General features: G+C 36.0%; 1 protein-coding gene across 1 annotated transcript in view; it reads right to left on the reverse strand.

Annotated features, from left to right (window-relative positions):
- LRRC7 (leucine rich repeat containing 7) overlaps positions 1 to 25,630 on the reverse strand; it is a 101,870-nt gene that overhangs the window by 58,271 nt on the left and 17,969 nt on the right. Inside the window, exons 6-9 of the mRNA XM_035891795.1 lie at positions 9,525 to 9,588; positions 5,322 to 5,396; positions 2,325 to 2,469; positions 209 to 281 (exon numbers count right to left, since the gene is read on the reverse strand). Coding sequence (XP_035747688.1) covers positions 209 to 281; positions 2,325 to 2,469; positions 5,322 to 5,396; positions 9,525 to 9,588 — 357 coding nt within the window. The remainder of the gene's footprint in view (positions 1 to 208; positions 282 to 2,324; positions 2,470 to 5,321; positions 5,397 to 9,524; positions 9,589 to 25,630) is intronic.

Genomic DNA, 25,630 nt, shown 5'->3' on the forward strand with positions numbered 1-25,630 from the left:
TTTTCTTATCATTTACACCAGTATAAGTCCACAGAAGTAATACTGTTGCTCCAAATTTAAATGTTATAAACACTAGGCATGCAATTTGAAATTATTTTACAATTCAGTAGATCTTTGTCTTATTTTCGATTTTAAAAAACCCACATTCCTCAAGCAGAAGGGAAAACATATTTTACTTAATGTTGAAAATCATGAGACTTATACTCACTTTCCAATTGCATTTGGCAGAATTGTAAGCTGATTGTCATCTACTTTTAAAGTTGTAAGCCTTTTCAACAGTCCTGCAAAACAGGTAAGGAAGAAGTAATAGAAAAATATTTCACAATAATCTTTTTTCTTTCTGTAATATCCCATATCCTTAAACAAACAATGATTTCTAACACTGAATACCTTCGATCTAGATTTTAGAAAACATCTATATATAGGACAGTACACAGGTATGCGTTCTTGTCCCATTGAAAACATGATTCATCAAAATGGATATCCAATTGAATGTTAAGCTGAACTGCAAGTAAAAGAGTAACGGTATTTCTGGAGTCTTGAAAAAAATTTCACAAAAAAAAAATAGTATCCTATCTGTGCAGGAGGAGCAGTATCTCTACTTATCTATTAATGTTTCAATCGAGACCAAGTCCTGTTGCCTTGATTAAAAGCTGCTCTGGTCGTAACAGGATATTAGGCGAACTATCTAAAGTAAATGCTCCATTTATCAAGCTTTCCAATACGTAGGTATAGACAGAAAAACAGAATGAGACTGAAAACCAGAGTCAATCCCAAATGCATGTGTATATGCAGTTAATTCTTACCATTAATAGAATTACTATATATCTAAGTGTAAACACATGCATAACTGTGTAACATTTACCCAGAAGGGAATGAAACTTCTGCTTTACTAGTGTCTAACAGGCAGAAAACAATTAAAAAGACAGAAAAAATGGGGAAAATATTTCATTATAGTGCTAGAAACAGAGCTTGAAACTGATTTCCACCTCCTGGAAGTTATTAACATTTCAAAATCTGTTTTTTCCCTGCAAGAGTTCTGGATATACTGAAATAGCATTTTTAAAATAATTATTTGTAATTAATGTTGTGAATAATATAAATTAATCACTAATATAGAGAAAAATGTTAAACTGAATGTGCCATAATATGAAAGCTGAAGCAAATGAAAAGTATAAATAAAAGGGATACTAGAAACACTACTCATTTCAATTGCAGAACATTTTTGTTGAAAGCTTTTTCAAAATCAAGATGTTCCAAGGAAAACAGATTTCAACCAGATTTCCTTTTAAGAAGAAAAAGTTCCACCAAAATGAATTTCAGCAAGCTCTCATCTGAAAATGCAGTTGTAAAATGACTCTTTTTGCTTTGTTTCTGTTAAATCTATTACCATTCAGTAACAGGAATTTAGAAATGAGAACCGAATATATCTAATGGTAAGAATGTATAATTCAAAATGTAAACATTTATTCCCTTTCTACAGGAGCTAAATGCCCTCTAAAAATCAATCTGGATATGCATATCAAAAAAATATATAAAGCAAAAATTCTAGAATTCATGGTGAGATACAGAAGACCAAAATGGAAAATAGCTGCAAAAGAGATCTCCTAACATTCATGTAGCACAGTATTATTAGTTAGCAATACATTTTGGAATCCTGACTAAGTTGACTTAAAATTGGGGAATTTAACAGTTCCATGTTCAAAGGGATGCACTTAGGAACACGAAAAAGATGATGAAGATATAGTGGGCTCATCAGCTGGAGACAATAGAAGAGAGGAAATACATCAAGTGTTTCTAAAGAAAATGTAAGGGATCAAGAGTGAAAGGAAACATCCAGATGTATAGAGCGATATACCTACAACCACTTAGCTTCCAGAATTTCTGTATATTCTAAATAATTCAGAAATTCTATGCATGCAACATAGTCAAAAAAGAAAACAAATAGTTTGAACTATTTCTTTGTTTAATGCTCTCATATGGAATTGCATTACTGTAACTAAGAGGAGCGATTTCCTTCAAGAGTTTCACACTGCTAACGTATAATACTTACTTTCAAATTTAGATCAGATCAGTTGTATCTTTCTTTGCTTGTTTTCTTTAAAATAGCAAATCAGAATAATCAATACCTTCTAACCATGGGGTTTTTTTCTGACTTTACAAAATGGTCTTCATGGACTGTCCAGACATGGATGTTTCAAACTCCTTTGGAATTTAGTGGCAGTTCTTGTTCCAGCTACTATAAAGTCTCATCATTACCAAAAAATGATATAAATGAAATCCTGAACTGCATAAGATTACAAGAAATCCTGAGCTTTTCTCACCTATGGAGTCTGGCAGTTGCTGCAACATGTTAGATGACAACAGGAGATCTTCCAGTCCTTCGCATCCCGATATGTCCAAATCAACAGTTTCTATCCTGTTTTTTGACACATCCAGGTACACGAGCTGTTTTAACTTCCCTATAGACTTAATAGCATGTTACAAAGTGTTACTTGAACAGATATACACTGCATGTCAGTTTCTAAGTTTAATTGAAGAGAAACAATAGTAATACAGACTTATATTCAGTTATTGGGGGTTGGACTAGATGACCTCTAGGGGTCCCTTCCAACCCAAAACATTCTATGATTCTATGATCCCAGCATCCTTTTTACAAGATTTATTTTACTGAAGCAGTATCAGTGGTGGTCTAACAGCCTTCTTGTTCAGATAAACTGCAAAAGGAGCTGTACTAAATGACTAAATGACACATACCAATTAATTGATGTGTCCCAGATTCATTAAATCTGTTGAAAGTTTGAGTTCTCAGTCATACAGCTGTATTATTTCTTCATTCAGACACAGATCCAAGGGACATTTACTCACAGTTCACATCTACTCGTAACAGCAATCCTTAAGGTCACTGAGGCTAGACATGCAGGTAAAGCTTTTCTGTGTCACACTCATTCTCTGAATTTTAACAAATCTAAAATTAGGCTTTAGATATTCATAGTGCAATTATGAGCAGTTGGCACCAGTAGTACACTTTCATGAGTATGGTCTTTAACTGCAGCTAGAACACCAATGAGCAACATGACAGGAATTCTTAGCTAATTTCTTTGAAAATCTGTGTAGCACCTAAGAGTTTGAACCCTGTAGAAGCAACCTGCTTCTTGATCCATTATCACAAGATGGTCACTTCATTCTAGACATGCAATTTCACAAAGGAAATCAACAAAAAGGATGCTGTTAGTTTCCTCAAACCAAGACCAGTAAGTGGAACAGCAAAGAAGTATTGCTGCTGGGTCCAGAGTACACAAGTTGGATCTATGACCCAGTGGCAGAGCTATGACATGGAATGGAGGATTACACAGTAGGAGTGAGACAGGGAGCACAATACTGTTACGGGCAGATACCATGTGGCTGCAATATTGTCCATCCACAGAAATACTGTTTCAAACCCGATGCATAAACATTCATGGCCTATGCGGGAACTTCCTTTATGGATTTGGGGAAAGCCATGGGAATTGCTCCTGAAGACTATGCATTCTATAAAAGTTCATGGGAGTGGGTTCTTTAGTTATTTACATATACTTTTAGTGGTTCTTTAGAGATAACAAAGGATAAATGATTCAGACAGCTTCATCTACAGGTACTTTCAAAACAGTAGGAATATAGCTTGCTTTCAACTCACCTTGCTGAGATCTGCTCTCTGCTTCTAAGGAGGCAGTATCATGTTATCTTTAATCATATCTGAGTTGTTGTATAAAGGGAAAACCTCCCTTTCACCCCAACCTTTGCCATTCTACCCATATTAATAGTCGAATACAATCTTTGTTTCTAGCACAAACTACTTTTTTAAAAACTGAATTATCAACATTGGAAACCTGGTAAATCTCTAAATTTTAAAATCAATTACCAGTTGGTATTTCCTTTCTATTTTTAAAAGTAAAATTTTACAGCTAATATTACCTTTTTAAAATCTCTTGTTTTAGAGAAGATTTTCATAAAACATCTAGGATCTACTAGGATCAGATTCAGGAAACATGAATTATTCACTGAAAATAAAATCATTCCTTGGGATTCAGTTCCACAATCTACTGAACATCTTAACTCTAAATATCCTCTCCAGGGATTATGATAGCTCAGCAGCACTGTGTTTGAAACATTTTAGCACATTTAGCTAAACATTTAGCACTGGATATATTAAGCAATTTCATTGTGAACAGAAAAGAAACAGAATAATGGTTAAAATGTCTGTGCCCACACTCCCTTGTATAGCTGATATTTCTTCTACTCAGTTACACTGCAGCAACAATACCACAATATTTCTGCTCTTGATCTCCAGCTTGTTTCAGCATGAAGAAGTGGTTTCAACATCAGCTTTTCCTTTCACTAACAGAGCACTCAAAAAGTGGATATTTGGACAGTAACTGAAAAAGATAATTTTCTGTGCAAACATCCTGCTTAACACAAATTGAAAACTGAATGTAATCTATTTAAGACAAAAACCAGTCATTGCTCAATGAAAAAAAATCGAGTTTTGATTAATAAATGTTCAAAGGTGAAAGAGGGGGTACTACTTCTTGCAACACCTAGACAGGTTTGTAGTAGATCTAGTTCTACATTTCCTCTGCAGCACAGAAGTGTTATTGTGTGAAACTTATGATCTGTTACCTGTGTGATAAAATGCTAGTGACAGGGATTCCCTTTCTCCAGTCAAAGTAATTGCAGGCATTTAGAGTGATAATCTCAAATAATTTATGGCAATAAATATTGAAAATAAAAGTTCTACTGTGGGATAGCAACAACTCAGAAACAGCACTAATACATAACTACGACCCTAATGTTTAAATTGTAAAATACATTTTGTTCCTGTTCTAAATGGAGTGCTTTGTAGAGAAATGTATCATCATTTCACTGCCTCAGAACTGCTTTTTGTATAGTTGAATCTGTACATACCATCTGTTTATTTAGATTACTTTAAGTTTATTTAGATTACTTAATATTTCCTCTTCCTTTTTAAAAATCATGTGGGTTTTTATAAAACTGCTAGTTAATATCATGGTGACCGAGAAGACAATAGGAAACAATTTCCCCTCACAATGAAAACTACACAAGGCTTAAATAAAGCAGGCACTATCGTGTAATAACAGAACATTCAAAAGGTTTTCATATGAATGGCTATGCTGAGACTTTTATTTCTTGATAATAATTAATGACTATAGGAACTAGGAGTATGTACTCATTCAAGAAAATGCACATGCATTTATTTACTGCAAGGTACATAGTTCATTGTATCACACAATAATTTAATCGCATAAAATAAATGTTCATACCCCAGGTAGTATTTGCAAAGAATTATTGTCCATCCACAATTCCTTTAGATTCTGTATTTGTTCGAGAACCTCAGGCTGAGGAAAAGAATATAGTATTACGAACAGTTAAATAAATCAATATTTTTTTAGTTAAATATAAATCAATATTTTCTTAAAAAAGAGACTTCCTCTTCACCTTCCAGTTTTTTTCTTTTTATAACCCACATCAGACTTTCAGATAGTTGATGACATGAATAGCAGGCTCATTTCATTTAATTTAACCACTATTTCTCTTTTTCAAACTTGTAAAATTTAAGAACCCTTTGGAAAATAAATGAATACAAAGAAGAACTTCTTAGAAGTTCTTGTTTTAAACAGCCTATTGGCAGTATGCAATTTATGAACAGGGCAAATAAGAGAAGCAAGAGTTATGGAGCTTCAGAAACAATGCACTGAAAAGAAAGACCAAATCTCATCTTGCGGCACATGCAAAACTCTGCCTTTTGCACAATTTATAGTCTTAAAAATAGCTTAGTGGAGTCATATTGCTGAATGCTTTCCTGGATACACTGCATTTATATATGATTTAATGTCTGCAATTGTCATATTCAGCAGTTAAAATAGCAGTACGCAATTTAACTTAAAATTAAAAAGCCTTAAAATTACAATATTAAACTTTAATCTAAGATGTTCTATTCTTTTCAACACTATAGGATATTAGCAATAGAAACTGAAAAAGGCAATTCCCCAAGTCATTTCTTATTCATTACAGCTGTGAAAATCAAGAATTAAACTTTTCACAAATATTTCTATGTTTCAGCCTAAGCAATATTTTTCTTTTTCATGAAACAATATTTTCACAGGTAAAACAAGGCTTTCAATTTGCCTTAGCTCTGTAAAGTTGTAGAGATTTTTTTCAAAGTCTGACAGAAACTGATATTAAATATTTCACTTGGTTCTGACTAAATTAGATTCTAGAATTTTAAAAGTCTGTAGTACTGTTTCACTGGAATTATTTTGACACAGCTAGAAACAAATGTATCTGCCTAGCATCACAGGACCTTAAGAGAGACCTTTATCTCTGGCGCTCTAAGTTCTTTGGAATGTTGTAATTCCCATAAGAAATATGATTTTCCAGTCAACCAGGTCACACATAACATTATGGGAGAAGCTCCCAGTGCACCATTAGGTAAGAAAGAACCTGCTAATCTAGAGAGCTCAATCCCTCAGTTTTCCATGTTGTCACACAATGTGTTTCTATTAAAAATAATTAGTCAATATTTTAAAGATAATTTATTTTGCCTTGGCTAATTCTATTGAAATTTTGTTGTCCTTCAATAGTTAAAACCAATTCTAATTTCCAGGCTAAATTGATTAATGTTCATTTTAGACTATTTGTTCCTGTGATTATTAATGTTTCTTTATTCCTCCAGAGGGTTCACTAAGGTTATTATAGATAATCATAATTTCCCCTCTCAACTTTAATTTTCTTTTTAATTCCTCTCATTAGACAGACATCCTTCTCAAAGGAAACAGACCACTCCTATATTGTAGATATTACAGTTCGATTTGAAATTTCTTGCACATGGATTATGGTATACCACTATTACGGTACACCATGGATTATAGTATAGCATTACGGTATGCCATAATCCAGATGAGATCTCACTAATGTATTGATAAGTGGTATTAAACAGTTATTCTTCTCTGTTAGAAATGCTTCTGGTGGTGCATTTTTGGAGAACATTTTTAATTTCCACATAGATTGCCACAAAATTAGGATAGGATAGGATAGGGTAGGGTAGGGTAGGGTATTTCAGTTGGAAGGACCTACAATGATTATCCAGTGCAACTTCCCAACCAATTCAGGGTTGACCAAAAGATAAAATATGCTATTAAGGGCATTGTCCAGACACCTCTTAAACACTGACAGGCTTGGGGCATTGACCACCTCTCTAGGAAGCCTGTTCCAGTGTTTGACCATCCTCTTGGTAAAGAAATGTGTCCTCGTATCAAGTCTGAACTGAAGACTGACGTTACTCTTCGGTAAAAGTATATTACATTTTATCTTGATAATTTCTTTATCTTTCCTTTTATCCTTACCTTTAACTTTTCTTTCAAAATTTCTTCTAAAGCCTTGCTGCTGACAGCAGACTCCTGAAACTCTGGAAAGACCTACACCAGCCTTCCCCCTCCTTTCAGGCAGAGGTACCACAATCACTGTTCACCATTTGTCCAGTGCCATTTTTTGACACTTCAAAGACTGGGAGATTTCAAACCCTTGACCCATACCTTGTGATTTAATGCTCCAGTTTTCCCAGAGACCTATGACACAGATTACCTATTCCCTTCCTTGATTACATTAAGTCACTTGAATACAGTTCCTACTTAGGAAGTGACAATTTCTATTTTAGGGGCGCATACTTCTCTCATGATTTGTATAATCTTGTTTCCAGAAAATGAATGAACAGAATTACTTCATTTTTGCAACTACCTTTATTCTTAACCCCATGCCTATTGCTCCAGTTTGTCTGTATGAAGAGCATGGAGTCTTCCAGTGAAAAGGGAGGGGCTTCAGTAGTCCAGGGGTGGACTGTCAGAGAAATTCAGCTCTTCCACACCACCACAGTTCTAGGTAGTATTTTTCTCCAACAAGAAGGAATTTTCTAATTGAAACCCGAATCAGATTTTCATAATCCATGAAAACAAGAGCTTTTGAGCCTCATTTTGAAGGTGATCTTGATTTAAACTGGTACCACTTTTCCTATGACATTTCTGCAGATGCATGCTCTTCCCTTGCCTCTTGGTCCATTTTGCTTCTGGCATTTGACTCTAGCTCATACATTTTTGGACCAGCTTCCTGAAAAGTAAGTCAACTTGGGGAGTCTGGTCCTAATAGCAGTATGGGGCCACCGAACTCCTGGTTTGCCACTCTTAGGGGAGAGTATGCTACAATGCAAAAACGTAGAATGATGTTGAAATAATTTAAAAACAAAGACTACAAAACCAAACCACCCCCAACAAAGACACACTCTGAATTCAGGAAGCGTATAGGTATTTCTTCCAAACACCACTCAACTACTGAAATTTTATTCTCTATGCAAAAGATTTCTAGTTTTAATTAAAAATCTGAGTTAAACCCATCTATTTTCTCCCACATAGCAGTATAAATTAGTAAACGTTAACAGCGTTATAATCAGAATGGTTATAGTGCACTGTCTACAAACCAGATGTAGATTCTTTGCTACATCTTTCTATTACTAAATGACAATTCAAAATTTGTTTAAAGTGAAATTATCTTAATCTTAATTAAAGCTACAGGAAATATCACCCTCATAAAATTGCAAGGCCTGATTCAGCAGCACTATTTTTACAGATTGCTCTTCTATGACACTGGAGGAAAGGTGGTTTAACAGTCACTGGACAAGCTGTTGGTACATAAGGCACACACAGACGTTTATCCTGCCATCAGTGCAACAGTGAGTTCCAAAGTATTAATTTGTTGTCCTACAAAAGCACAGGCCCTCCTGAATAGCCCTAGCAGGTCTCAATAAGGATGAGGCAGAATTTTTTATAAGTTTTGCTTCTCTTAACATATTTACAGTTCCTGCAGGATGAAGCCAGTGAGTGCTCCTTAAAAATAGGCCCATTTTAAAACACAGTTTACACACCCTCATACTGTTTCTGAGAAGTGTCAGTTCCTATAGATGTAGTAGAAACACACCTAAAGGGAACAGCAACTTGATTATTTTCTATACTGAGACTAGAGAAAATTCCTGAAAGGTATGAAATCTCAGGGAACCTAATTCTCATCATAGGGACAGAAACTGCTTTTGGAGTTGAAGATTTACTCCTGCTAATAGCAATTACTAATATTTGCAGAATATAATGATAGATATTAAGAAATTAATAGATAATTGACCCAAGTATTTATACTGAGATCACTAATTCATCCCACGTTCAAGTATTGCAGCAGTCGCAACCAGCTCAGACTGAGAATCATCTGTGACCTTGATCTGAACTGCAGAAACCTGATGTAGATGAAGCATGTTGTTTTATCAACATTCACCTCATAAACTGTGATAAATCTTCTATTCTACAAGGAAATGTGACCATAGCATGTGTTCACAATACAATAATGCCTTTTAAGCAGAAGTTTATTACCTCATATACAAACCGTCAAAAACACACAGGCTTTTTATTAACAAATGGTAAATTTCTTACCAGTTCAGAGAATTCATTATTGCCCAGATCAAGTCTCTCCAGTTGAGTCAGTTTGTGCATTGACCTGTAACAAATTAGGAGATACCGAAGATGAAATTTTTACTTGCAAAATGCTGGTCAAATTTTGTTTAGATAAAGCTCAAATGATACCATTATTGCACGAAGAATTACATCAGACTGATGCTGATGCAAATGAGAACAATATACTCCACCTTTAAGACATGAGCTAAATTTCTTGAAAAAAAAAAAAAAGATAGCAACAATTACTTTAGTAACCTTGGCATAATTTTGCATAGTTGCTCAAGGAAAATTACCTATGTTATAAGCATTTGAAAGTAATATGAATTGTGACATTTTTGATACAGATTAATAAATTTGTTATCAATTTCTTTATAAACCACTAGAAAGTGTTTTGGCTCTTCACAGCAAAAGTACAAAGTACAGTTGTTACCTCCCTAAAACTGTACCTAACTACAGTCAGGATGCAAAACCACTTTTGTGTCAAGGATCAGCACAAAGCTTGCATGCTAAATGAGTTAAGCTTAGATGAGGCTTGTTTTGAGTACTTCTCTTGGTTAACAGACTGCACTGAGCTAATGGGGTCCCCTCCTCTTTGGGTTGTGGTATGGGTGACCTGAAACATGGCTTCCACTTCAGCAATAAGCAAACTGTCACACTGATAAGCAATGGCATTTAGTGACACTTGCTGACTGCCAGTAGCTGATGAAAACTTTCTCACTGTAAGCAGATAAACAACAGAATACAGATTTTTTTAATTAATGACCAATCTCAGATTCAGTCCTTTCATCTGCTACAAAGCACATCTAGGCAAGTTTTCGTCTCTGTGCGCAGTTCATGGCACAGGAGCACAGCAGGGAGATGGTGCAATCCACGACACCATGTGTGGATGGGAGCAAGGTGTTGTACTTTGCTGGCTGGGTGTCTCCCTGAGAACCCTGTTTTGGGCAGCAGCTCCTCTGAGGGCAAGAAAGGCTTCACACAGCCTCTGTTGCAAAAGACCATGTGCAAATGACAGCAAAATCAACCAAAGCAGCTTATCCTTCTTCACAGCATTATAAAAGAAAGAGTCAAAGAAGAACATAAAATAAGAAAGTGAACCAAAAATTAGTATCAACCATGCTTTATGCATCAAAGGACTTTAAATGAAGAATAATCTGGATTTATGTCTGTGACTGATCACTACATAACAGCAAAAAAAAGTCACTTTTACTGCTCAGTCTCAGGTGACTGAAACAGTGAAATAAGAGGAAAAGTGAGAAATTGCTAAAAATTACGTGATTAAATTCTGCATTTACTGAGGCCAATGGGATAAATCTCCCAGGTTTATCTCTGAATTTGTGCTGTGAGGAAAACTGGTCACCTCAACTATAGCTTAAACTGACAAAGGCACAGATCACAGCGTATGTGGACTGACTGTTAAAAGCATTTAAAATCTACCAATTTTGAATATAAGCAAACTTTTTAAAAATACACTGAGTAAGTTTACACTTACTTATCCACAATTTACCAGCTACTGTTTTGAAACATCAAAGTATTTTTGCTTAAAACAAACCAGTTGGACCCCTCTGAAGACTAGCCACTCCGAGTAAGTTTACACTTACTTAGCCACAATTTACCAGCTACTGTTTTGAAAAATCAAAGTATTTTTGCTTAAACCAGTTGGACCCCTCTGAAGACTAGCCACTCATTAGACAGTCAGGCAGCGCACACACTCTCAGCAGGGATGATAAAGCCATGAAAAGCATTTAAATATTACCAAAGTTCCCTTAGCAAAACCCGACGGCAGGTGTCACTCCTTAGTACCACACAAAGGTTTTACGCCACAGGAACCAAATTTCAGCATGTGAGCATTGCAAGTTTATAGTTCTTTACACTTGCAGATGTTAGAAGTTTTTCAGTTATAGTATTAACTGTATACACACAGGTATTGCACAGTGCAATGTTTTCAAAATTAAAAAAAACAGGAAGTGTGACATACATTTTTAATAGATTGTACAAAGTTTTCTCTCACGGGCAGTATTACTCGTGACTTTATCATTCTGCAATAAAGTCAATAAAAGTTTCTTGTGATCATGACTCCCCATGCCCATATTAAAGTGCTTAAAAAACCCCAGCCACAAGACTGAAAATACCTGTGAACCGGAACTGGAAGCTGAACAGCAGTACTCCTTTGTTACTTACATATATAAATACCGTTTATGCATGTACAGAATTAAATATTTTGAAATGTCAAACTCTGAAACGCTTCAAAGATAAAATGAATGGCAATCTAAGTTACAATCCTGTTGGTGAAAACTTGCATATGTCATACTGCATTCTACTTTCAAACAAAACTTTTACTTTAAAAGGTTTGGTTTGTACTACTGTAAATTCATCAGAAAAGGCAACTTTCAAACATTACTTTGTGTAATTTCTCCAGTCAGATACATAGTTTCAGAAACTATAGCATTTACATGGGGGCAGATTAATTTCAGTTAGCTGGTACTATATCAAAAGATAAAGCATGCTGCCAAATGTACCCAGTGTACTGTTATATGAGATTTTTCATTAGCTTGTGATATTTTTATCTCTTTCATGTAATTACTTGTATTTTTCTTATGAAAAGATTCATTATATTTTTTATGTGGGGTCATTTTGTAAAGGTGGAACAGGAAAGGTGCAATTATGAGTAATGCTCAGTTAAATATTCATTGCTTAAATGATGTAATATAATATAATTAATGTGCTAATAAAACTTGCAGCCAAAAACTTCACCTAAATCTTTATCCATAGCGCATTTGGATCTATTCTTCCATTCATAAGTAACTGCAGGAGTTATATGGAGAAGATCTGATTCTCTGCTATGGAAGTGGACCTCACAGTAGGTTCAGAATAAGGTGAATCTTGTTTTTAAATTATTTTTAAGCACAATAATGGAACATGGTTCTCAAAAAACTACAATGCATGAAAACCAGCATAGAGAGCAGCTTACAGAGATTACTGAACACTTGGTGAAAAATTAACATTGCTAGCAATAGTTTAAAAACATTCATACTCCATAAATTATAAACTCACATTATACAACTCTGTGGTGTTAATTATAATTCATGGTAGTCACATATATTGCCTAATATAAATTTCTCATACTCTTGCATGTTTGTTTTTGCTGCCTTATTTAGAAGATTCTTATCTACACATTGGAATCACTTCAAACAACCAGGAAAATGCCTTGCATTTACAGTTTCTGGCAAAATAAATGAGTCAAATGCCATAAATTATTTTAAAGAAAACATGGTATTCTCATCAAAATCCTGGTCAGCTTTCTGACAGGTGGGAGATGGTGATTACACAAAGGTTCATCCAAACGTTCAATCACAAACTTCTAATTACATCTGAATTATTCTCACATATGAAGAACTGCATTCATAAATAACAAAAGTTTTCTCTAATAGGTAAAAATTCATGAGTGAAAAACAATTGTGTTAGAGACACAACTAGATTTACACAATGAAAAATACAATGGAAGAGGCAATATAATGCCGCTACACAATTAATGCATGCTTTTTGTTGGTCATAATTCTACAAAGATAGGACTGAGAAAGCTATAATCACTACATTTCCTTGTGCAACAATATATAGAATTATATTTTCTTTTGAGTTTATGATAAATGGATACCATTATTTTCTGAAGAAATAAAAAGCAAATAAATGCAAATATGTTACCATTACTGGGTTATCTGCTGTATTCATTTAAAATAATATTTTCTCACACTTTTGTTGTACACAGCAACCTTTATTTCAAAGATGTTAAAAAGTCACATTCAGGAATCTCTTCCAGTTTCTGTACTTTAAACCTTGCAATGTACCTTTAAATTCATTAATGAATCAGTTTGGAAGTTACATCATAAAATTAATACTTAATGTTAATAGTTTACCTGTTGCAGAGTAGTTAAATCTTAAAGCATTACATGATAGCATCACAAAGAGCTACTTACTTATACATCACTTAATGGATTACAAAGAAACTCAGTTTTCAGTGAATCTCGAGATAATGTATATAATTTCTAGAATTTAAAACACATATGGTATAAAGCAAAGAACCAAAAGTATAAATTAATTTGTCATAAATATTGAACCTATATATTATCCGGGCTTCAAAACAACAGGGTATGTTTAAAAACTGATTTTGAGGATACAAAATACTGTTACATATGGACTAAAACATATAACAGAAATAATATTTAAAATGATATACATAGTATCTATAATAATGTCTATTTCATCTTTAACTATCAAAACTAATATCCATTTCAACTTTTAATTATATTGGAGAACTTCAGGATTTTACAATCTGCAGTATCGATCCACAAATCAGAGAATATAGCAGAGACCACGGGATGATGCCTAAAATAATTAAGTCTCTGAAGACAAAATAATTCCAGAAACTCTCCGTCGGTCACGGCAGTACTCTTTGTTACTTTTATAAGGTCTCATCATTAACACAAAGAGAAGTTAGGAGCAGACAATCCACAAGGCACACTGTGCCTTGGCTGTATGGCCATCAGAAATACTGCTGTGCAAAATGCAGCACCGTACACAGCGTTACTTGGGTTAAGCATATGGGAAAACCAGCCAACATACTCATCTGGATTAAACATTCTGGACTAAGAGGCAGCCTCCATCAGCCTTTGTGTACCAGAATTCTTTGGTTTCATAATATAGCTTGGGAGAACTACCTCAACACAGTCTATTCGTGCTGATGCTCCTGACGCTGCCATTTCTGGTGCCCGAAAATCTGCTGACTCCACATCCTCTGCTGTTCGAGCCACTGTACACTCTCAGGCGATGGGCAAGGGCACTCTCCATCTTCAGACGCTAAGATGAGAAAAATCAATTTCAATGCCCAAAAGATGGAACTGCTGGTGCAGAAGGTGTCTAAACACAACCAACGCATCTATGGCACTGAAGACCTCTGAGACTTTACACCTAATTCTGTATCAAGGGCCTAAAATAAAAAGCACCACAAAGACAGAGGTCCTACATACAGAAACTGGAAATCAAGCTCTTTCATGATTCGGTCATAATAAAAACACATGGGCAACCAATTTCAGGATAAATACGTGCAAAAGGTAAGGATTTTAAAAAGACACTACTCAAAATACTGCCTTCCACATAGGAAGCTAAATTTCCAACAGCTTTTTTCATGGTGGAAATGGATCAGATCTCTCAAATCAATCCCTTAGTTCAGGACCCATTTATGAATCACTCTACAATTGGAAAGGTTTGCTCAAACGATTGTAGAGAAAGGTGAAATCTTCAGTTTTGACCTTTGTTCACACACAAATTTCTTTCCCAACACAACTTTCAAATCTTTGGGGAAGGAGTTTCTAAATTTCAGCTCAGATCCACTTCTGCTTAACTGATTACATAAATAAACAGAATGCAGAGTAAATGTCATTAGCCAGTGCAAAGCTCTAGGCAATATCAAGACTTTATGAATACATTTTTTATGCCTTTTTCTTCTCTTTTTATTTTGCATCCACTTTCTGGATTCCTCTACCTTCCTGATAACTGGCTTTGCAAGGTTAAAAACAAGCTTAATCTATATTTCCACTTTCTGGACTAAATTTATGAAAGTCCACCTCACCTGGTGCACAAATTTTCTTACGATATGCCCAATGGCACATGATTAGATATTCTTTGTAGATTCCTGTTTGCGGGTTCTTGCTCACCACACTTATGGAACACACTGCATTTTGGAGCAGCAGCTGCTCTCAACCATCACCTACTGCTCTGTAACAGCAGGAAAATGGGCTGGGCTGGGGTCAGTGGCACGACTGCAAGGGAAGGATACGTGTGGCACTTCTATACAGCATCTTAAGACTGCTTTCCTGAATGCTGGAGCCCATTTTGCTTAAGAATCACCACTACTTGAAGGATCCCTTGATACAGAAAACTGAAAATTTAACTTAATATTTGGTATTTTCTACTTCATGCTGTTTATCTCAGAAAAATCCGGAGGAGAGCTATCCGGAAGACAGAAGAAAATACGTGCCCACTTGCAGGATTAAATGGACTCGATTAAACTATTGTCCCTTTTCCAGAAATTAATGTGTGTTTCTTAACCTTGTATCTATCTTAAAATGCTGATTTCAATAGACAACTTGAAGATAATGAAATTCATGTTTGCAAAATTTCAAAGTATATCTACAAAATACAAGTAACAGCAAACACACAGCTATTCTGCCAGTAAATTTCAGAATTAATATTCCTTGAGGGAAGTATGAGCTTCAGCACATTAGAGTCGCAGGGTAAATACACCCTAACAGTCACTAAATCTTGGAGCCAAATTCACATCCAGTAAAGTATATGTGGCTCTGTAATGAGATCAATGACTTTGCTACCAGATGTCTGCATTTAGACAAAAATACCACAATATATCAGTAACACAGGTGACATAATGACAATAAAAATTGCTCCACATTCTAGGACAAATAGACCTGCCTAACAACTGTGAACCCAGGACCCACTGCAGTTGTCTAAATTCAAAACCTCTGAAACTGAGCAAGATTGAATGTATCGTTCACTGCCGCAAAGGTCACCTCCCTGGTTTTGCTTAAAAAATTCAGTACTTGGTAAATACCTTATTTGACAACTTACATTTTGTTTGCTGTGTAATAATACAGTGGAAAGCAACAACTGATTTGTAAACACTGCAGTACTGATCAACGTGAACATATTATTAAATTAATATAAAATGACTAGTACCTGGGATCTGGGTCTCCACCATCTTGAAGGCAGAGGAGAAGCAGGCTCTAGGTTTCCCACTACCAAAAAATTGGCTAAAAATAACCTATGCTTCATCAGGATACACAATATATTATTCAAGTCTCTAAAGAATTCAGCACATGCTTTATACTCTTATGTACTAGTTTTGCATGGAATGGATGCACATAAATTAAAGAGACACCTATTTTTAGCCTGCAAGACTGAAAATGCAGTTTTGGCCCTGTTTTCCCATTTACTTTGCCAGAGAGCAGGAAGAAGACCTAACTTAAGATGCTGAATAATTAACAGGGACAAACCAAGCTCAAACGGTGTTAATGAATAGCTGATGACTAAACGTTAACTGCATCAGCTAACCCAAAAAACAAGAGTAAAAGAATTTTACTCTCAACACAGTTTTCTTATTTAGTAGTCCTTTTGATTCCTATTTCTACTGAAATATGGCCTAAAGACATCATGAATACTTATCAAAACCAGAACTATTTCTAAAGGGAAAGCCAGAGAAATAAAATGGGGATGTGCTAGAAAAAGACAAGGATGCGTTTGAGATGAAAAATATCATGACTCAGTAACTACCTACATATTAATTGAGGAAGAAGGATGGAAGTAGTCAGAGATGGCAAGGAGCACCTCAGAAAATGAAAAAGCAGAAGGACAATCCCTGTTGTCGCACATGACATATCTGTATCTAGTTACGGTTATGCCCCCTCAGAAGAATGGTTGATTTCTTCACAGGTGATCCCCAGGAGTTTTAACTGTAGTATAGCTTATAAGATCTGCAGGATCTCTGCCGACCAGCTCTCCAAGAGAGTTGCTTTACCACGCTATTAGTAGTATGTTTGGCTGCAGTGGCTGTTTGCCGGCTGGGCTAGAGAGATCACCATAAGCAAATTAACCCCGTCTGATACACACTGCACTCTGGGGAACGGATGCCAAAGATGTGGCCAGCATAAGACTTCTACCTAACAGATACAGCTTTAAAAGGAAAAAAAACCAAAGCAACTGCAGGCCGTAATGTGATCTTCTTATTCGGTTATTAGAGCTAACTGTTAAGAAAGATGATATTCCATTAGGAAATACAGCAAGTATGGGCAAGATTTGTTTCCTAATCCAATGACAGGAAGGAAGCTGCAACACAGACCTCGTGTGCTTTAACTGAACCAGCCCGTTGGAGACACTGAAATGGGAGCAGCATAGAAAAGCCACGTGTCCTAAAAAGATGGCTACAAGGCACAAATAAATATCTTGTATAACTGGTGAATGTTATCTACAAATGTATTTCAACAGGAAATACAAGTATTAATAGTTCATAAAAGAACTCACTGACCAGCCAGAGGAAAATGTAATTGTGGTGAAGAACTAATGACCACTGTAATTTATTCAGACATATGTATTCTGCAGTTCTTCCAGAGTACGCGTCAATCACATTTTAGATGTGTTAGAATACAAGCAGTTGAGAGTCATCAAGTTTAGCAGGATTATTTTTATTTTCCCAATTACATAAATAAAATTCCTTGCGGTACAGTGAATGTTTCAAGGCTTGAGGGAAACAGTAACATCTGTTGCACACCACAGAGCTGATCACAGGTTAGGCGCTGTCTGCTTGCTGGCCTTTAGGAAACTTCCGATGCGCTGCAAAAACACAGGCCACAGCATATCCCTCCCCTCTCCTGTGGAGGGCCAAATGGTCACTGCTGAAGTTCACAGCCCACAGCATCTGCAGGTACAGTTCCTATACTTCAATAAGGCTAAGGACGGCTGCAACTAAAAATGTCATTCTACACGTGTCTAGCTCAGAACCATCCATCCTTAATCCAACAACCTACTAGAATGACAGAAACACACCGTCCCAGGGCATCAGGTCGAGCCATTACTCACAGGTGACACAGGAGAGTGACGTAGAGCCCAGTGCATACCAACACTCAGAAGAGGTGCGTGTTACCTGCGAGTCAGCGCTGCATCAGTGCTGCAGCTGAGAAAGATGTGCTTCTAGTAGTCTCCTATTCCAGCTGGGAAAAAGAAAAGGTCTCCAATGGTCATGGCAGGTAAAAACCCCATCCTGTTCTCAATGCATTCCAGCAGTCATCTTCTATTTAATTAATTCCTCTTGCGGTTTGAATTGTGTGCAGGCATTTTTACTCTGTAATTTTTTTTTTTTTTCAATTGAGCAAAATCAAAAGGATACCAACTTAAGGTGTTCCGGGTATAACAAGCCATTTCCTTGGATACTGTAAAACAACCATACCTGAGAAAGCAGAGCACAGAGTCTAAGCGTAACCAGATTAGATCTCATTAACCTCTGTGTGTGAACTCTTTGCACATTTAGATCCCAGTTGTTCTGGGAGGAGCTCAGGGTTCTGTTATAATTAAGAACAAAATGAGTGTAAGGTGGGCTAGGGTGATTACCCATGGTTAAAAATGTTCTCCCCTCCTACCACTTTGTGCTATGAAGTCTTTGTCTGAAATTTAGCCCTGCCAATCAGATACAAACTCTTCTGAAAAAAGAAAATCACTTTTGCATCTGTTAAATGGAAGTTTGAAAGAAGCAAGTATGTGGTAAATAAAGAAAAAAAAAATTGGTGTATGAAACAGGCTTGCATACAAGGCTCTAATTTCTGCTCTTTCCTTTGCCCATTTGACACATTAAAATTATACAGCATGGACACCACCAGATAAGAACCACTAATTGCAGCTTAAGTGATGTCAGGATTATCCTAGATGGCAGAAGCAGTACTGGTGTATGTTCAATGCAGTACAAGAAATTCTAGCTACATCTTTTCCCAGAGTGTCCCTTACAGGACATGTGGCAAAAAAAAATGCCACTACTGCCTTTGGACAAAAATAATTAATGCAATTTTTCAGACAAGTTTGACCTACTATTTATGTTGGAAAAACATTCTTACAATAAGAAAACAAAACATTTTTCTGCATTTTCTCTGAGCAGTAAATAGATTTAGTTTAAAATAGCCTAAAGGGAAGATACATAGTAGTAGTTGCTTATTAAAATCCTGGCAATATTTTAATAATGTAGTGCCAAAGTAGTAAGTCTTCTGGAATATGATTTATTAAACTCAGCCAGAGTTACTATTTGAAGAAAACAGGTCATCATGAATGATGAAAATAGTTGTAATCTCAATGTGTGGGAAACAGTTTACATCTTTATAATAAACTAGAAGAAAGTGGAACAGCATTTCAAAAAATAGCAGTCTAAAGCTAAGCTTTTAAACCTATATTTAGATGCTGCTGGACAGATTCTCAGCTGATATAAATTGTCTGTTCCACTGACTTCAGCACACTTAAGACAACCTGTGATTTTTGCAAATCTACTTCCTAACACGAGATTTTGGAAGTGATAAGGATGTTAGGAATAGAAATGTTATTGAAGTCAATGGGACTAATGCTCTTAAGCCACAAGAATGTTTTTTACAACTCCATTTTCAGGTTAATGGAAATAATAATCACTTTTATTCAGCAAATTTCACATCTGAAAAAAAGTAATGGATTGTGACGTTCTCGATGTCTGAATATCTTTCTGAATCCTGCTTGGCTCATCCATGCTGAGATGAAACTACAGAAACAAGCAAGGCCATATCTACAGTCTTTCAGCAATGCAAAAGCTGAGAAACATTTATACTTATCTTGAAAAGCCAAAGCAAAGTGATACAGAAATAGGGAACAAGAACAAAATAACTTAACCTGACAGTGTTTCAACCAATATTTTGATAAATCATTAAAGATGCTTCTAAGTGATATATGCCAGTTTTTATACTAAAATGATTATTTAAGAGGAATATCAGCATTCAATACACTATTTATTCAAGAAGTGATTAATCTGTATTATTCTTCCTTTCTCAATTTGGAATAAAGTCTTAGCTACAGAAGAGCATAAGAGCTGTAACCCTCTACAGGTTTAGATACTTCCAATTTGCAAACTTAACCTCTGCAAAACACCTACTATTATTTTATATGTATTCTGCCAAGGAAAAAATCTAGTCAACTTCACTTTATATTGTTTTAAAAATAAATTACTATGTGCTTTTTATACAGTTTTTATGATGCTGCTTAGGAACCTTGATCCTTTGAATCTCCTTATACACAGTCTCACCAATTTTAAGAAATAACCAACACAAATAAGAGTTACAAGTCATTTCAATATGTATTTATGATCATTACAACAGGAACAGGACAACCTCCACCACTTTTCCTTGCTTCTGTCTGATTTGTTTGCTAGACATTTTGTAGTTGCAGATAACTGGCACGTTTAATTGGGTACAGATCTACATGGCAGCTTGGTAGTGGAATGAATTAAAAGTTTGGCATTCCCAGTGCAGCATTTAATATTCTGGCTTATTTTTCAGGTGTGACAGTGTTATAGTATTACTAGGTGACTGGCAAGGGAATAAAAGAAATAACAACCCATGACTCATACAATTATTGATTTAATCTGTTTGTAAAATAAAACAGGGTGGAAGGAACCTGTATACTCCCCACCACCACTTTATAGAGCTCCTACTTTCTATGGTACTATCTCCAAATTTTGTGGGAAGGAAAGAAATAGAAAGGATGATAGAGTAAAATGTCATTTTTTCACATTAAATCTACAGAAAAAAATAAAAGCATGCTTGAAATTCAAAGGATAGACAAAATTCCATTTTATGAAATTTCATAAGAGTGAATTCTTCTGCGTGAAAAATGGGATTCTCTGTCCCCTGCCCCCCTAAGTTTTTGTTACAATATGTATTTAATTGTGAAGCCAAAACAGATACTTTCATTATATATGCCCAAAAATATTGTTTTCACACCTTCATTCATTATCCAGAAGAAAAAAACTTATTAGATGACATCCTTCTTGTTTCCATTTCTCTTTGAAATATTTTTCGTAGGAAATTTTAGGTGAGACTGACCTGTGCTTTCAAATTATTGGAAGAAAACATATACATTGCGCTGTATCAAGGAAAATTCAAGCATTGATAGTAAAATATTATACAAAATAGGAAGGTTTATTCTTCATAGAATTTTTGAGAACAACTCTTTTGTGCAACTAAAATGCATAGAAGTACTGTTGCAAATAGTGGCAGTTAAAACCCACAGGTTCATTACAACTTGAGACATTTGCAGAAAAAAGCAAGTCAGGAGATTACCAACTTGACATTATATTGCCTACAATAATTAAGTCTAAACAATGATTTTTCAAGTAGACTCTGAATTTTGACACCAAACATAATTAGCAGCAATTCTCAGAAATAAGACTGTGCAGCTAAAAAGTATTGCCTGTATTTTCACAGTTATATTTTATTACAATCAAAGCCAAAAAATATGCACTCAAGAATAAAAAAAACATTGGTTCACATGTTAAAACTGCAAACATCATAAAATGGCTAATTTTAACAAAAGGGGAAAAAAGCCCCACCCTATTATCATCATCAAATCCATGAAGTCCTTTCATTCCTGACTCAAACCAGGAGTAAAATTACAGGTATGTAATATTCTGCCAAGGCAGGAAGAGTGCATTAAAACAACTGCAAACTGAGGGGACAGAGATAATTGGAAAATAAGTAGCTTTCAGAAATGCACTGATTTTAAACAACAAAGAACAACAGAACAATGTATGCAAACATCTTCAAAGGAATATCAAAGTGCTGATCAACACAAAGATCTTACAACATAGTTATATCATTTGTGATTAAAACTTACCATTTCTGGTTGATTTCAGCCAGTTGACTTAACCAGCAAAATTTGCCTTATGCAGAGAGCAGATTCGATGTTGCAATACACCAACAAGTTCGAACTGTCACGACTGCAACATGAGCCATTTAAGTTTAATCTTTCCACAATTCTCTGAAGAAAACCAGAAGTTTGTGACAGTGGGAGGTCAGCCTGGCCAGCCAGGGCAGACTGAACGCATGCCCCAGCGTGTCCTGCCTGTCAGGACACCCACAGCCAGCTCCACTGGCAGGGGGGTGTGGGACAGGGACCAACCCAGGCACTTCCCCAGCTCCTCCCTCCACCAGTCTGCACAGAGGAGACCCAATCCCAAGCCAAAAGCACTGCTTTTGCCTTTCAGCAAAATGTAGAGTTGGAGGAGAAGAGAAGGTACTGATGACTCTCAAACTTTGGAAACTTCTCATTCCTACCTCTCATGGCCAGCTTATCCTTATTTGTTACTTTGCTAACCACACACAACCCTGTCCCTTGTCCAGGCAGAAGAAATAGTTCTCTTCCAAGTGGCCTACCTTGACTCTGTGTGTGTGTAGAGACAAATATGAACATCTCTCAACTTCTTGTTTTCTTAGATTAAGTAACACACTATTTTTAGGGCCCTTCTATACAATACACTTTGCATTCATTATTTTTCCTATCAGATTAGGACCTTCTTTAGGTCTTCCGCATCCTCGTTTTTTTAGACAATGTCACAAACGTTTCTCTATCTCTAGTGAAAATACTTTGACAAAGAACATTTGGCATTGTCATGGCTCTATTAGATCGATGACTCATAGACATTTTACATTCCACTAATACACTCCTGCCTTTTTTTTCCAATATGATTTTTGACTGAAGAACTCCTAATTTAGAACATAAATTACTATTAGTCCCTTGATGACCCGACCTTGCACACTGTACTATTAAATTTCACCCAGTTTCTAATTGCTCTTGTCTTCAGAATTACATAGTTCTTCCAATTTTAGAGGCTGTGCTTCAGAACTTGATCTACAATTTTTACTCTTCACAAAGCAAATTAATTCTGAGCAATAGCTGAAGACCAAGAGAAATCCTGGTTTTCTCTAACATTAGCTCCTAGGGACCCATCGCTTTGGTAACTTCTTCATTGTACATTAATTCCTAATGGCACGGTATTGCAGAAAAACAGCAGCTGTAATACCTACTGTCAAGAAAACCAAAGGAGAGATGAGAAGCCACAGCTTCAGTTGGGAAACAGTGAGTCATTAGGATGAATACAACAAATACAAGTATTTTTTCATCAATTACCAGCACCTACAGTTTCTCAGGCACTAGTGACTCACCATTTAGAAATGCAGTTTCTACGATTTTTCAATTTTACGAGTATCTACTGAAAGAAATCCCACAAAACCCTGAAAAGGTGTTTTCCTCAGCCTAAGCAGCTCTAAGAGCAAAGATCATACTAACCACTTTAATTTACTCAAAGATTTTTGAAAAAAATGTAGGTAGGTTGCCTTGCTGCTTAATGCCAGCAGCAGCATGAGTATAGTTTCCAGATTCTTTCCTGAGATGAGATATTCTTGATTGCTCTCAGGAATCCAACAGGATGTTAATGTCCCAAAACATTCCATTTAGGAGTGGCAGGTCTGCTGACACTTGTTACTACGAAGAACAATGAATATTTATGACAGAGCCTAATCTCAGAAAATATAAAAACCAATGCAAATTGGAGTAGTAACCAGACCAGGCTTAAATGCGACTGTCAGATAAATTAAAAGCTTTTGTTGTTACATTTGAAATGTGCTTAGAACATTGTTTTCCCAACTAAGTTGTAAATTTAGCTAATAGATTTGTTTGAAGAATTGACGATTTACTTCAATTACTGTAATAACTCTGTGCTATCCAGACACAACACAGAACCTCAGCAAGCAGACAAGCAAAAGGATGAACATTAGTGAGGGGAACCATCTCTGAGCTTTGTATGTGTGCCACGGTTCCTAGCATCCTTGGCCAAAAACATTAGGAAAATTGGTAATCTAGATTCAGGGTTGCGTTAAACTGTGGACTAGCTAGTCTAGGCCAGACTGGTTTTTAAGAGCACAAAGTCAGAATGCACTTTTCATAGGGCAGGTCAAGTAAGGCTTTCTGACACCAGCAGTCACATCGCTCACAGGGTGTAAGTCCTCAGCAGTCAATATGATCTCAACCTTGATTCTAATGGCCCCACACACACTTTCATGTCCCCGTGATAATCGGCACATCCCCCATCTCTTCTAGCACGGACTGACACTCAGGCTATCCTACTGCCTACTGCTCCTTTTTTGGGTTGCTTTTGTTAGGTTGGCTCCCAGTCTATGAAATGACTGGCTACAGATATAGATATATCGTGTATGTGTATATAGGATATATATGTGTATGTACATATAAATATACACACACACATATATATTATATATATCTATATCTGTCTGTCTACATAAATACACACACACACATAAAATGCATAGTTATATATAGCCTCTACATAACTCTGCTTCCTAAATATGCTGGTGTAATTATGCTATAAGGTATTTTAGGCTTTACCGATTCCCTCTTTTCTCCTACGAGGCCTCTTCCACCAGCCCGAATGTCCTGGTTCCTTTGAACACCAATGCAATGGCATGGGTCTTTACTAACACAAACCAAGTTATGCTCAAACTCCTGGAAAACAGTCAAGATGGAAATGAAAATATAGTCTGTACTAACGTGAAGTCTGCCTAATAGAACTGCCGTATCACTTACAAGGGGAAAAAAACCCCCACACTATGAAAACAATGCTAGGATTTAACCAGCTGCCCTTTGGTAGAAGGGCAATAACAATATATCCTTTTCAATATTCTGGATTTACATCCAATTTGGACACAAACTTTTGGTTTTCAGTTATTTTGAGAGAATATCAGACTGTATTTGGAAGATCTACTGCCTAACAGCACATTTATTGCAACTCAACATCCAGAAAAAGGGCACCAGGCCTTGAACTGCAGTCAGAACTGAAGCAATCAAACCCGAAGGCTGACTGCAGAACACAGCTGTGCTGCATGATTTAAGGTTGACTCATCATAATATAAAAGTTGCCTACAGTGTGGGCAGCACAAACACGACTTCTGTATTTGTACCCACTGTGAACTTTCATTCAACTAGTTTGTAATAACTTTCAAGACACAACAAATGGTTGGAAAAGGTTTACTTTTTACACCAATATATGTTAACACAAACAGAAGTGCTTAGTGCCTGAACTCTTGCACATTCAGTAAAATCCACTTACCAAACAGTGGGTAAACATAGTGGTACTTTATATAGTTTACATAGCTCCTCAGAGAAAATTATTAAATATCCTGTGTGCCAGAGTGGTTGGATTAATGATACAAATTAGAATGTCACTGTCAGACCATTCTGTGGTTCTTAGAGCAGTGTCCAGTATTTGTAGCCATTCATAAAGGGTAACCTTATAATGAAGTATAGGCCTTGGAGTTCACAGCTCCAACACAAAAGGTGCTTGGTAAATGGCTTCAAAAACATCAACACAGCCACTGCTAGCCTAATATTATTTAACCATTAGGTAAAAAAGTGCCTCATAGTGCAATCGTACAGCAAAACAGCAC

Source organism: Egretta garzetta, unplaced genomic scaffold (genome assembly GCF_000687185.1).
Source record: "Egretta garzetta isolate BGI_Z169 unplaced genomic scaffold, ASM68718v1 scaffold163, whole genome shotgun sequence".
Taxonomy (NCBI): domain Eukaryota; kingdom Metazoa; phylum Chordata; class Aves; order Pelecaniformes; family Ardeidae; genus Egretta; species Egretta garzetta.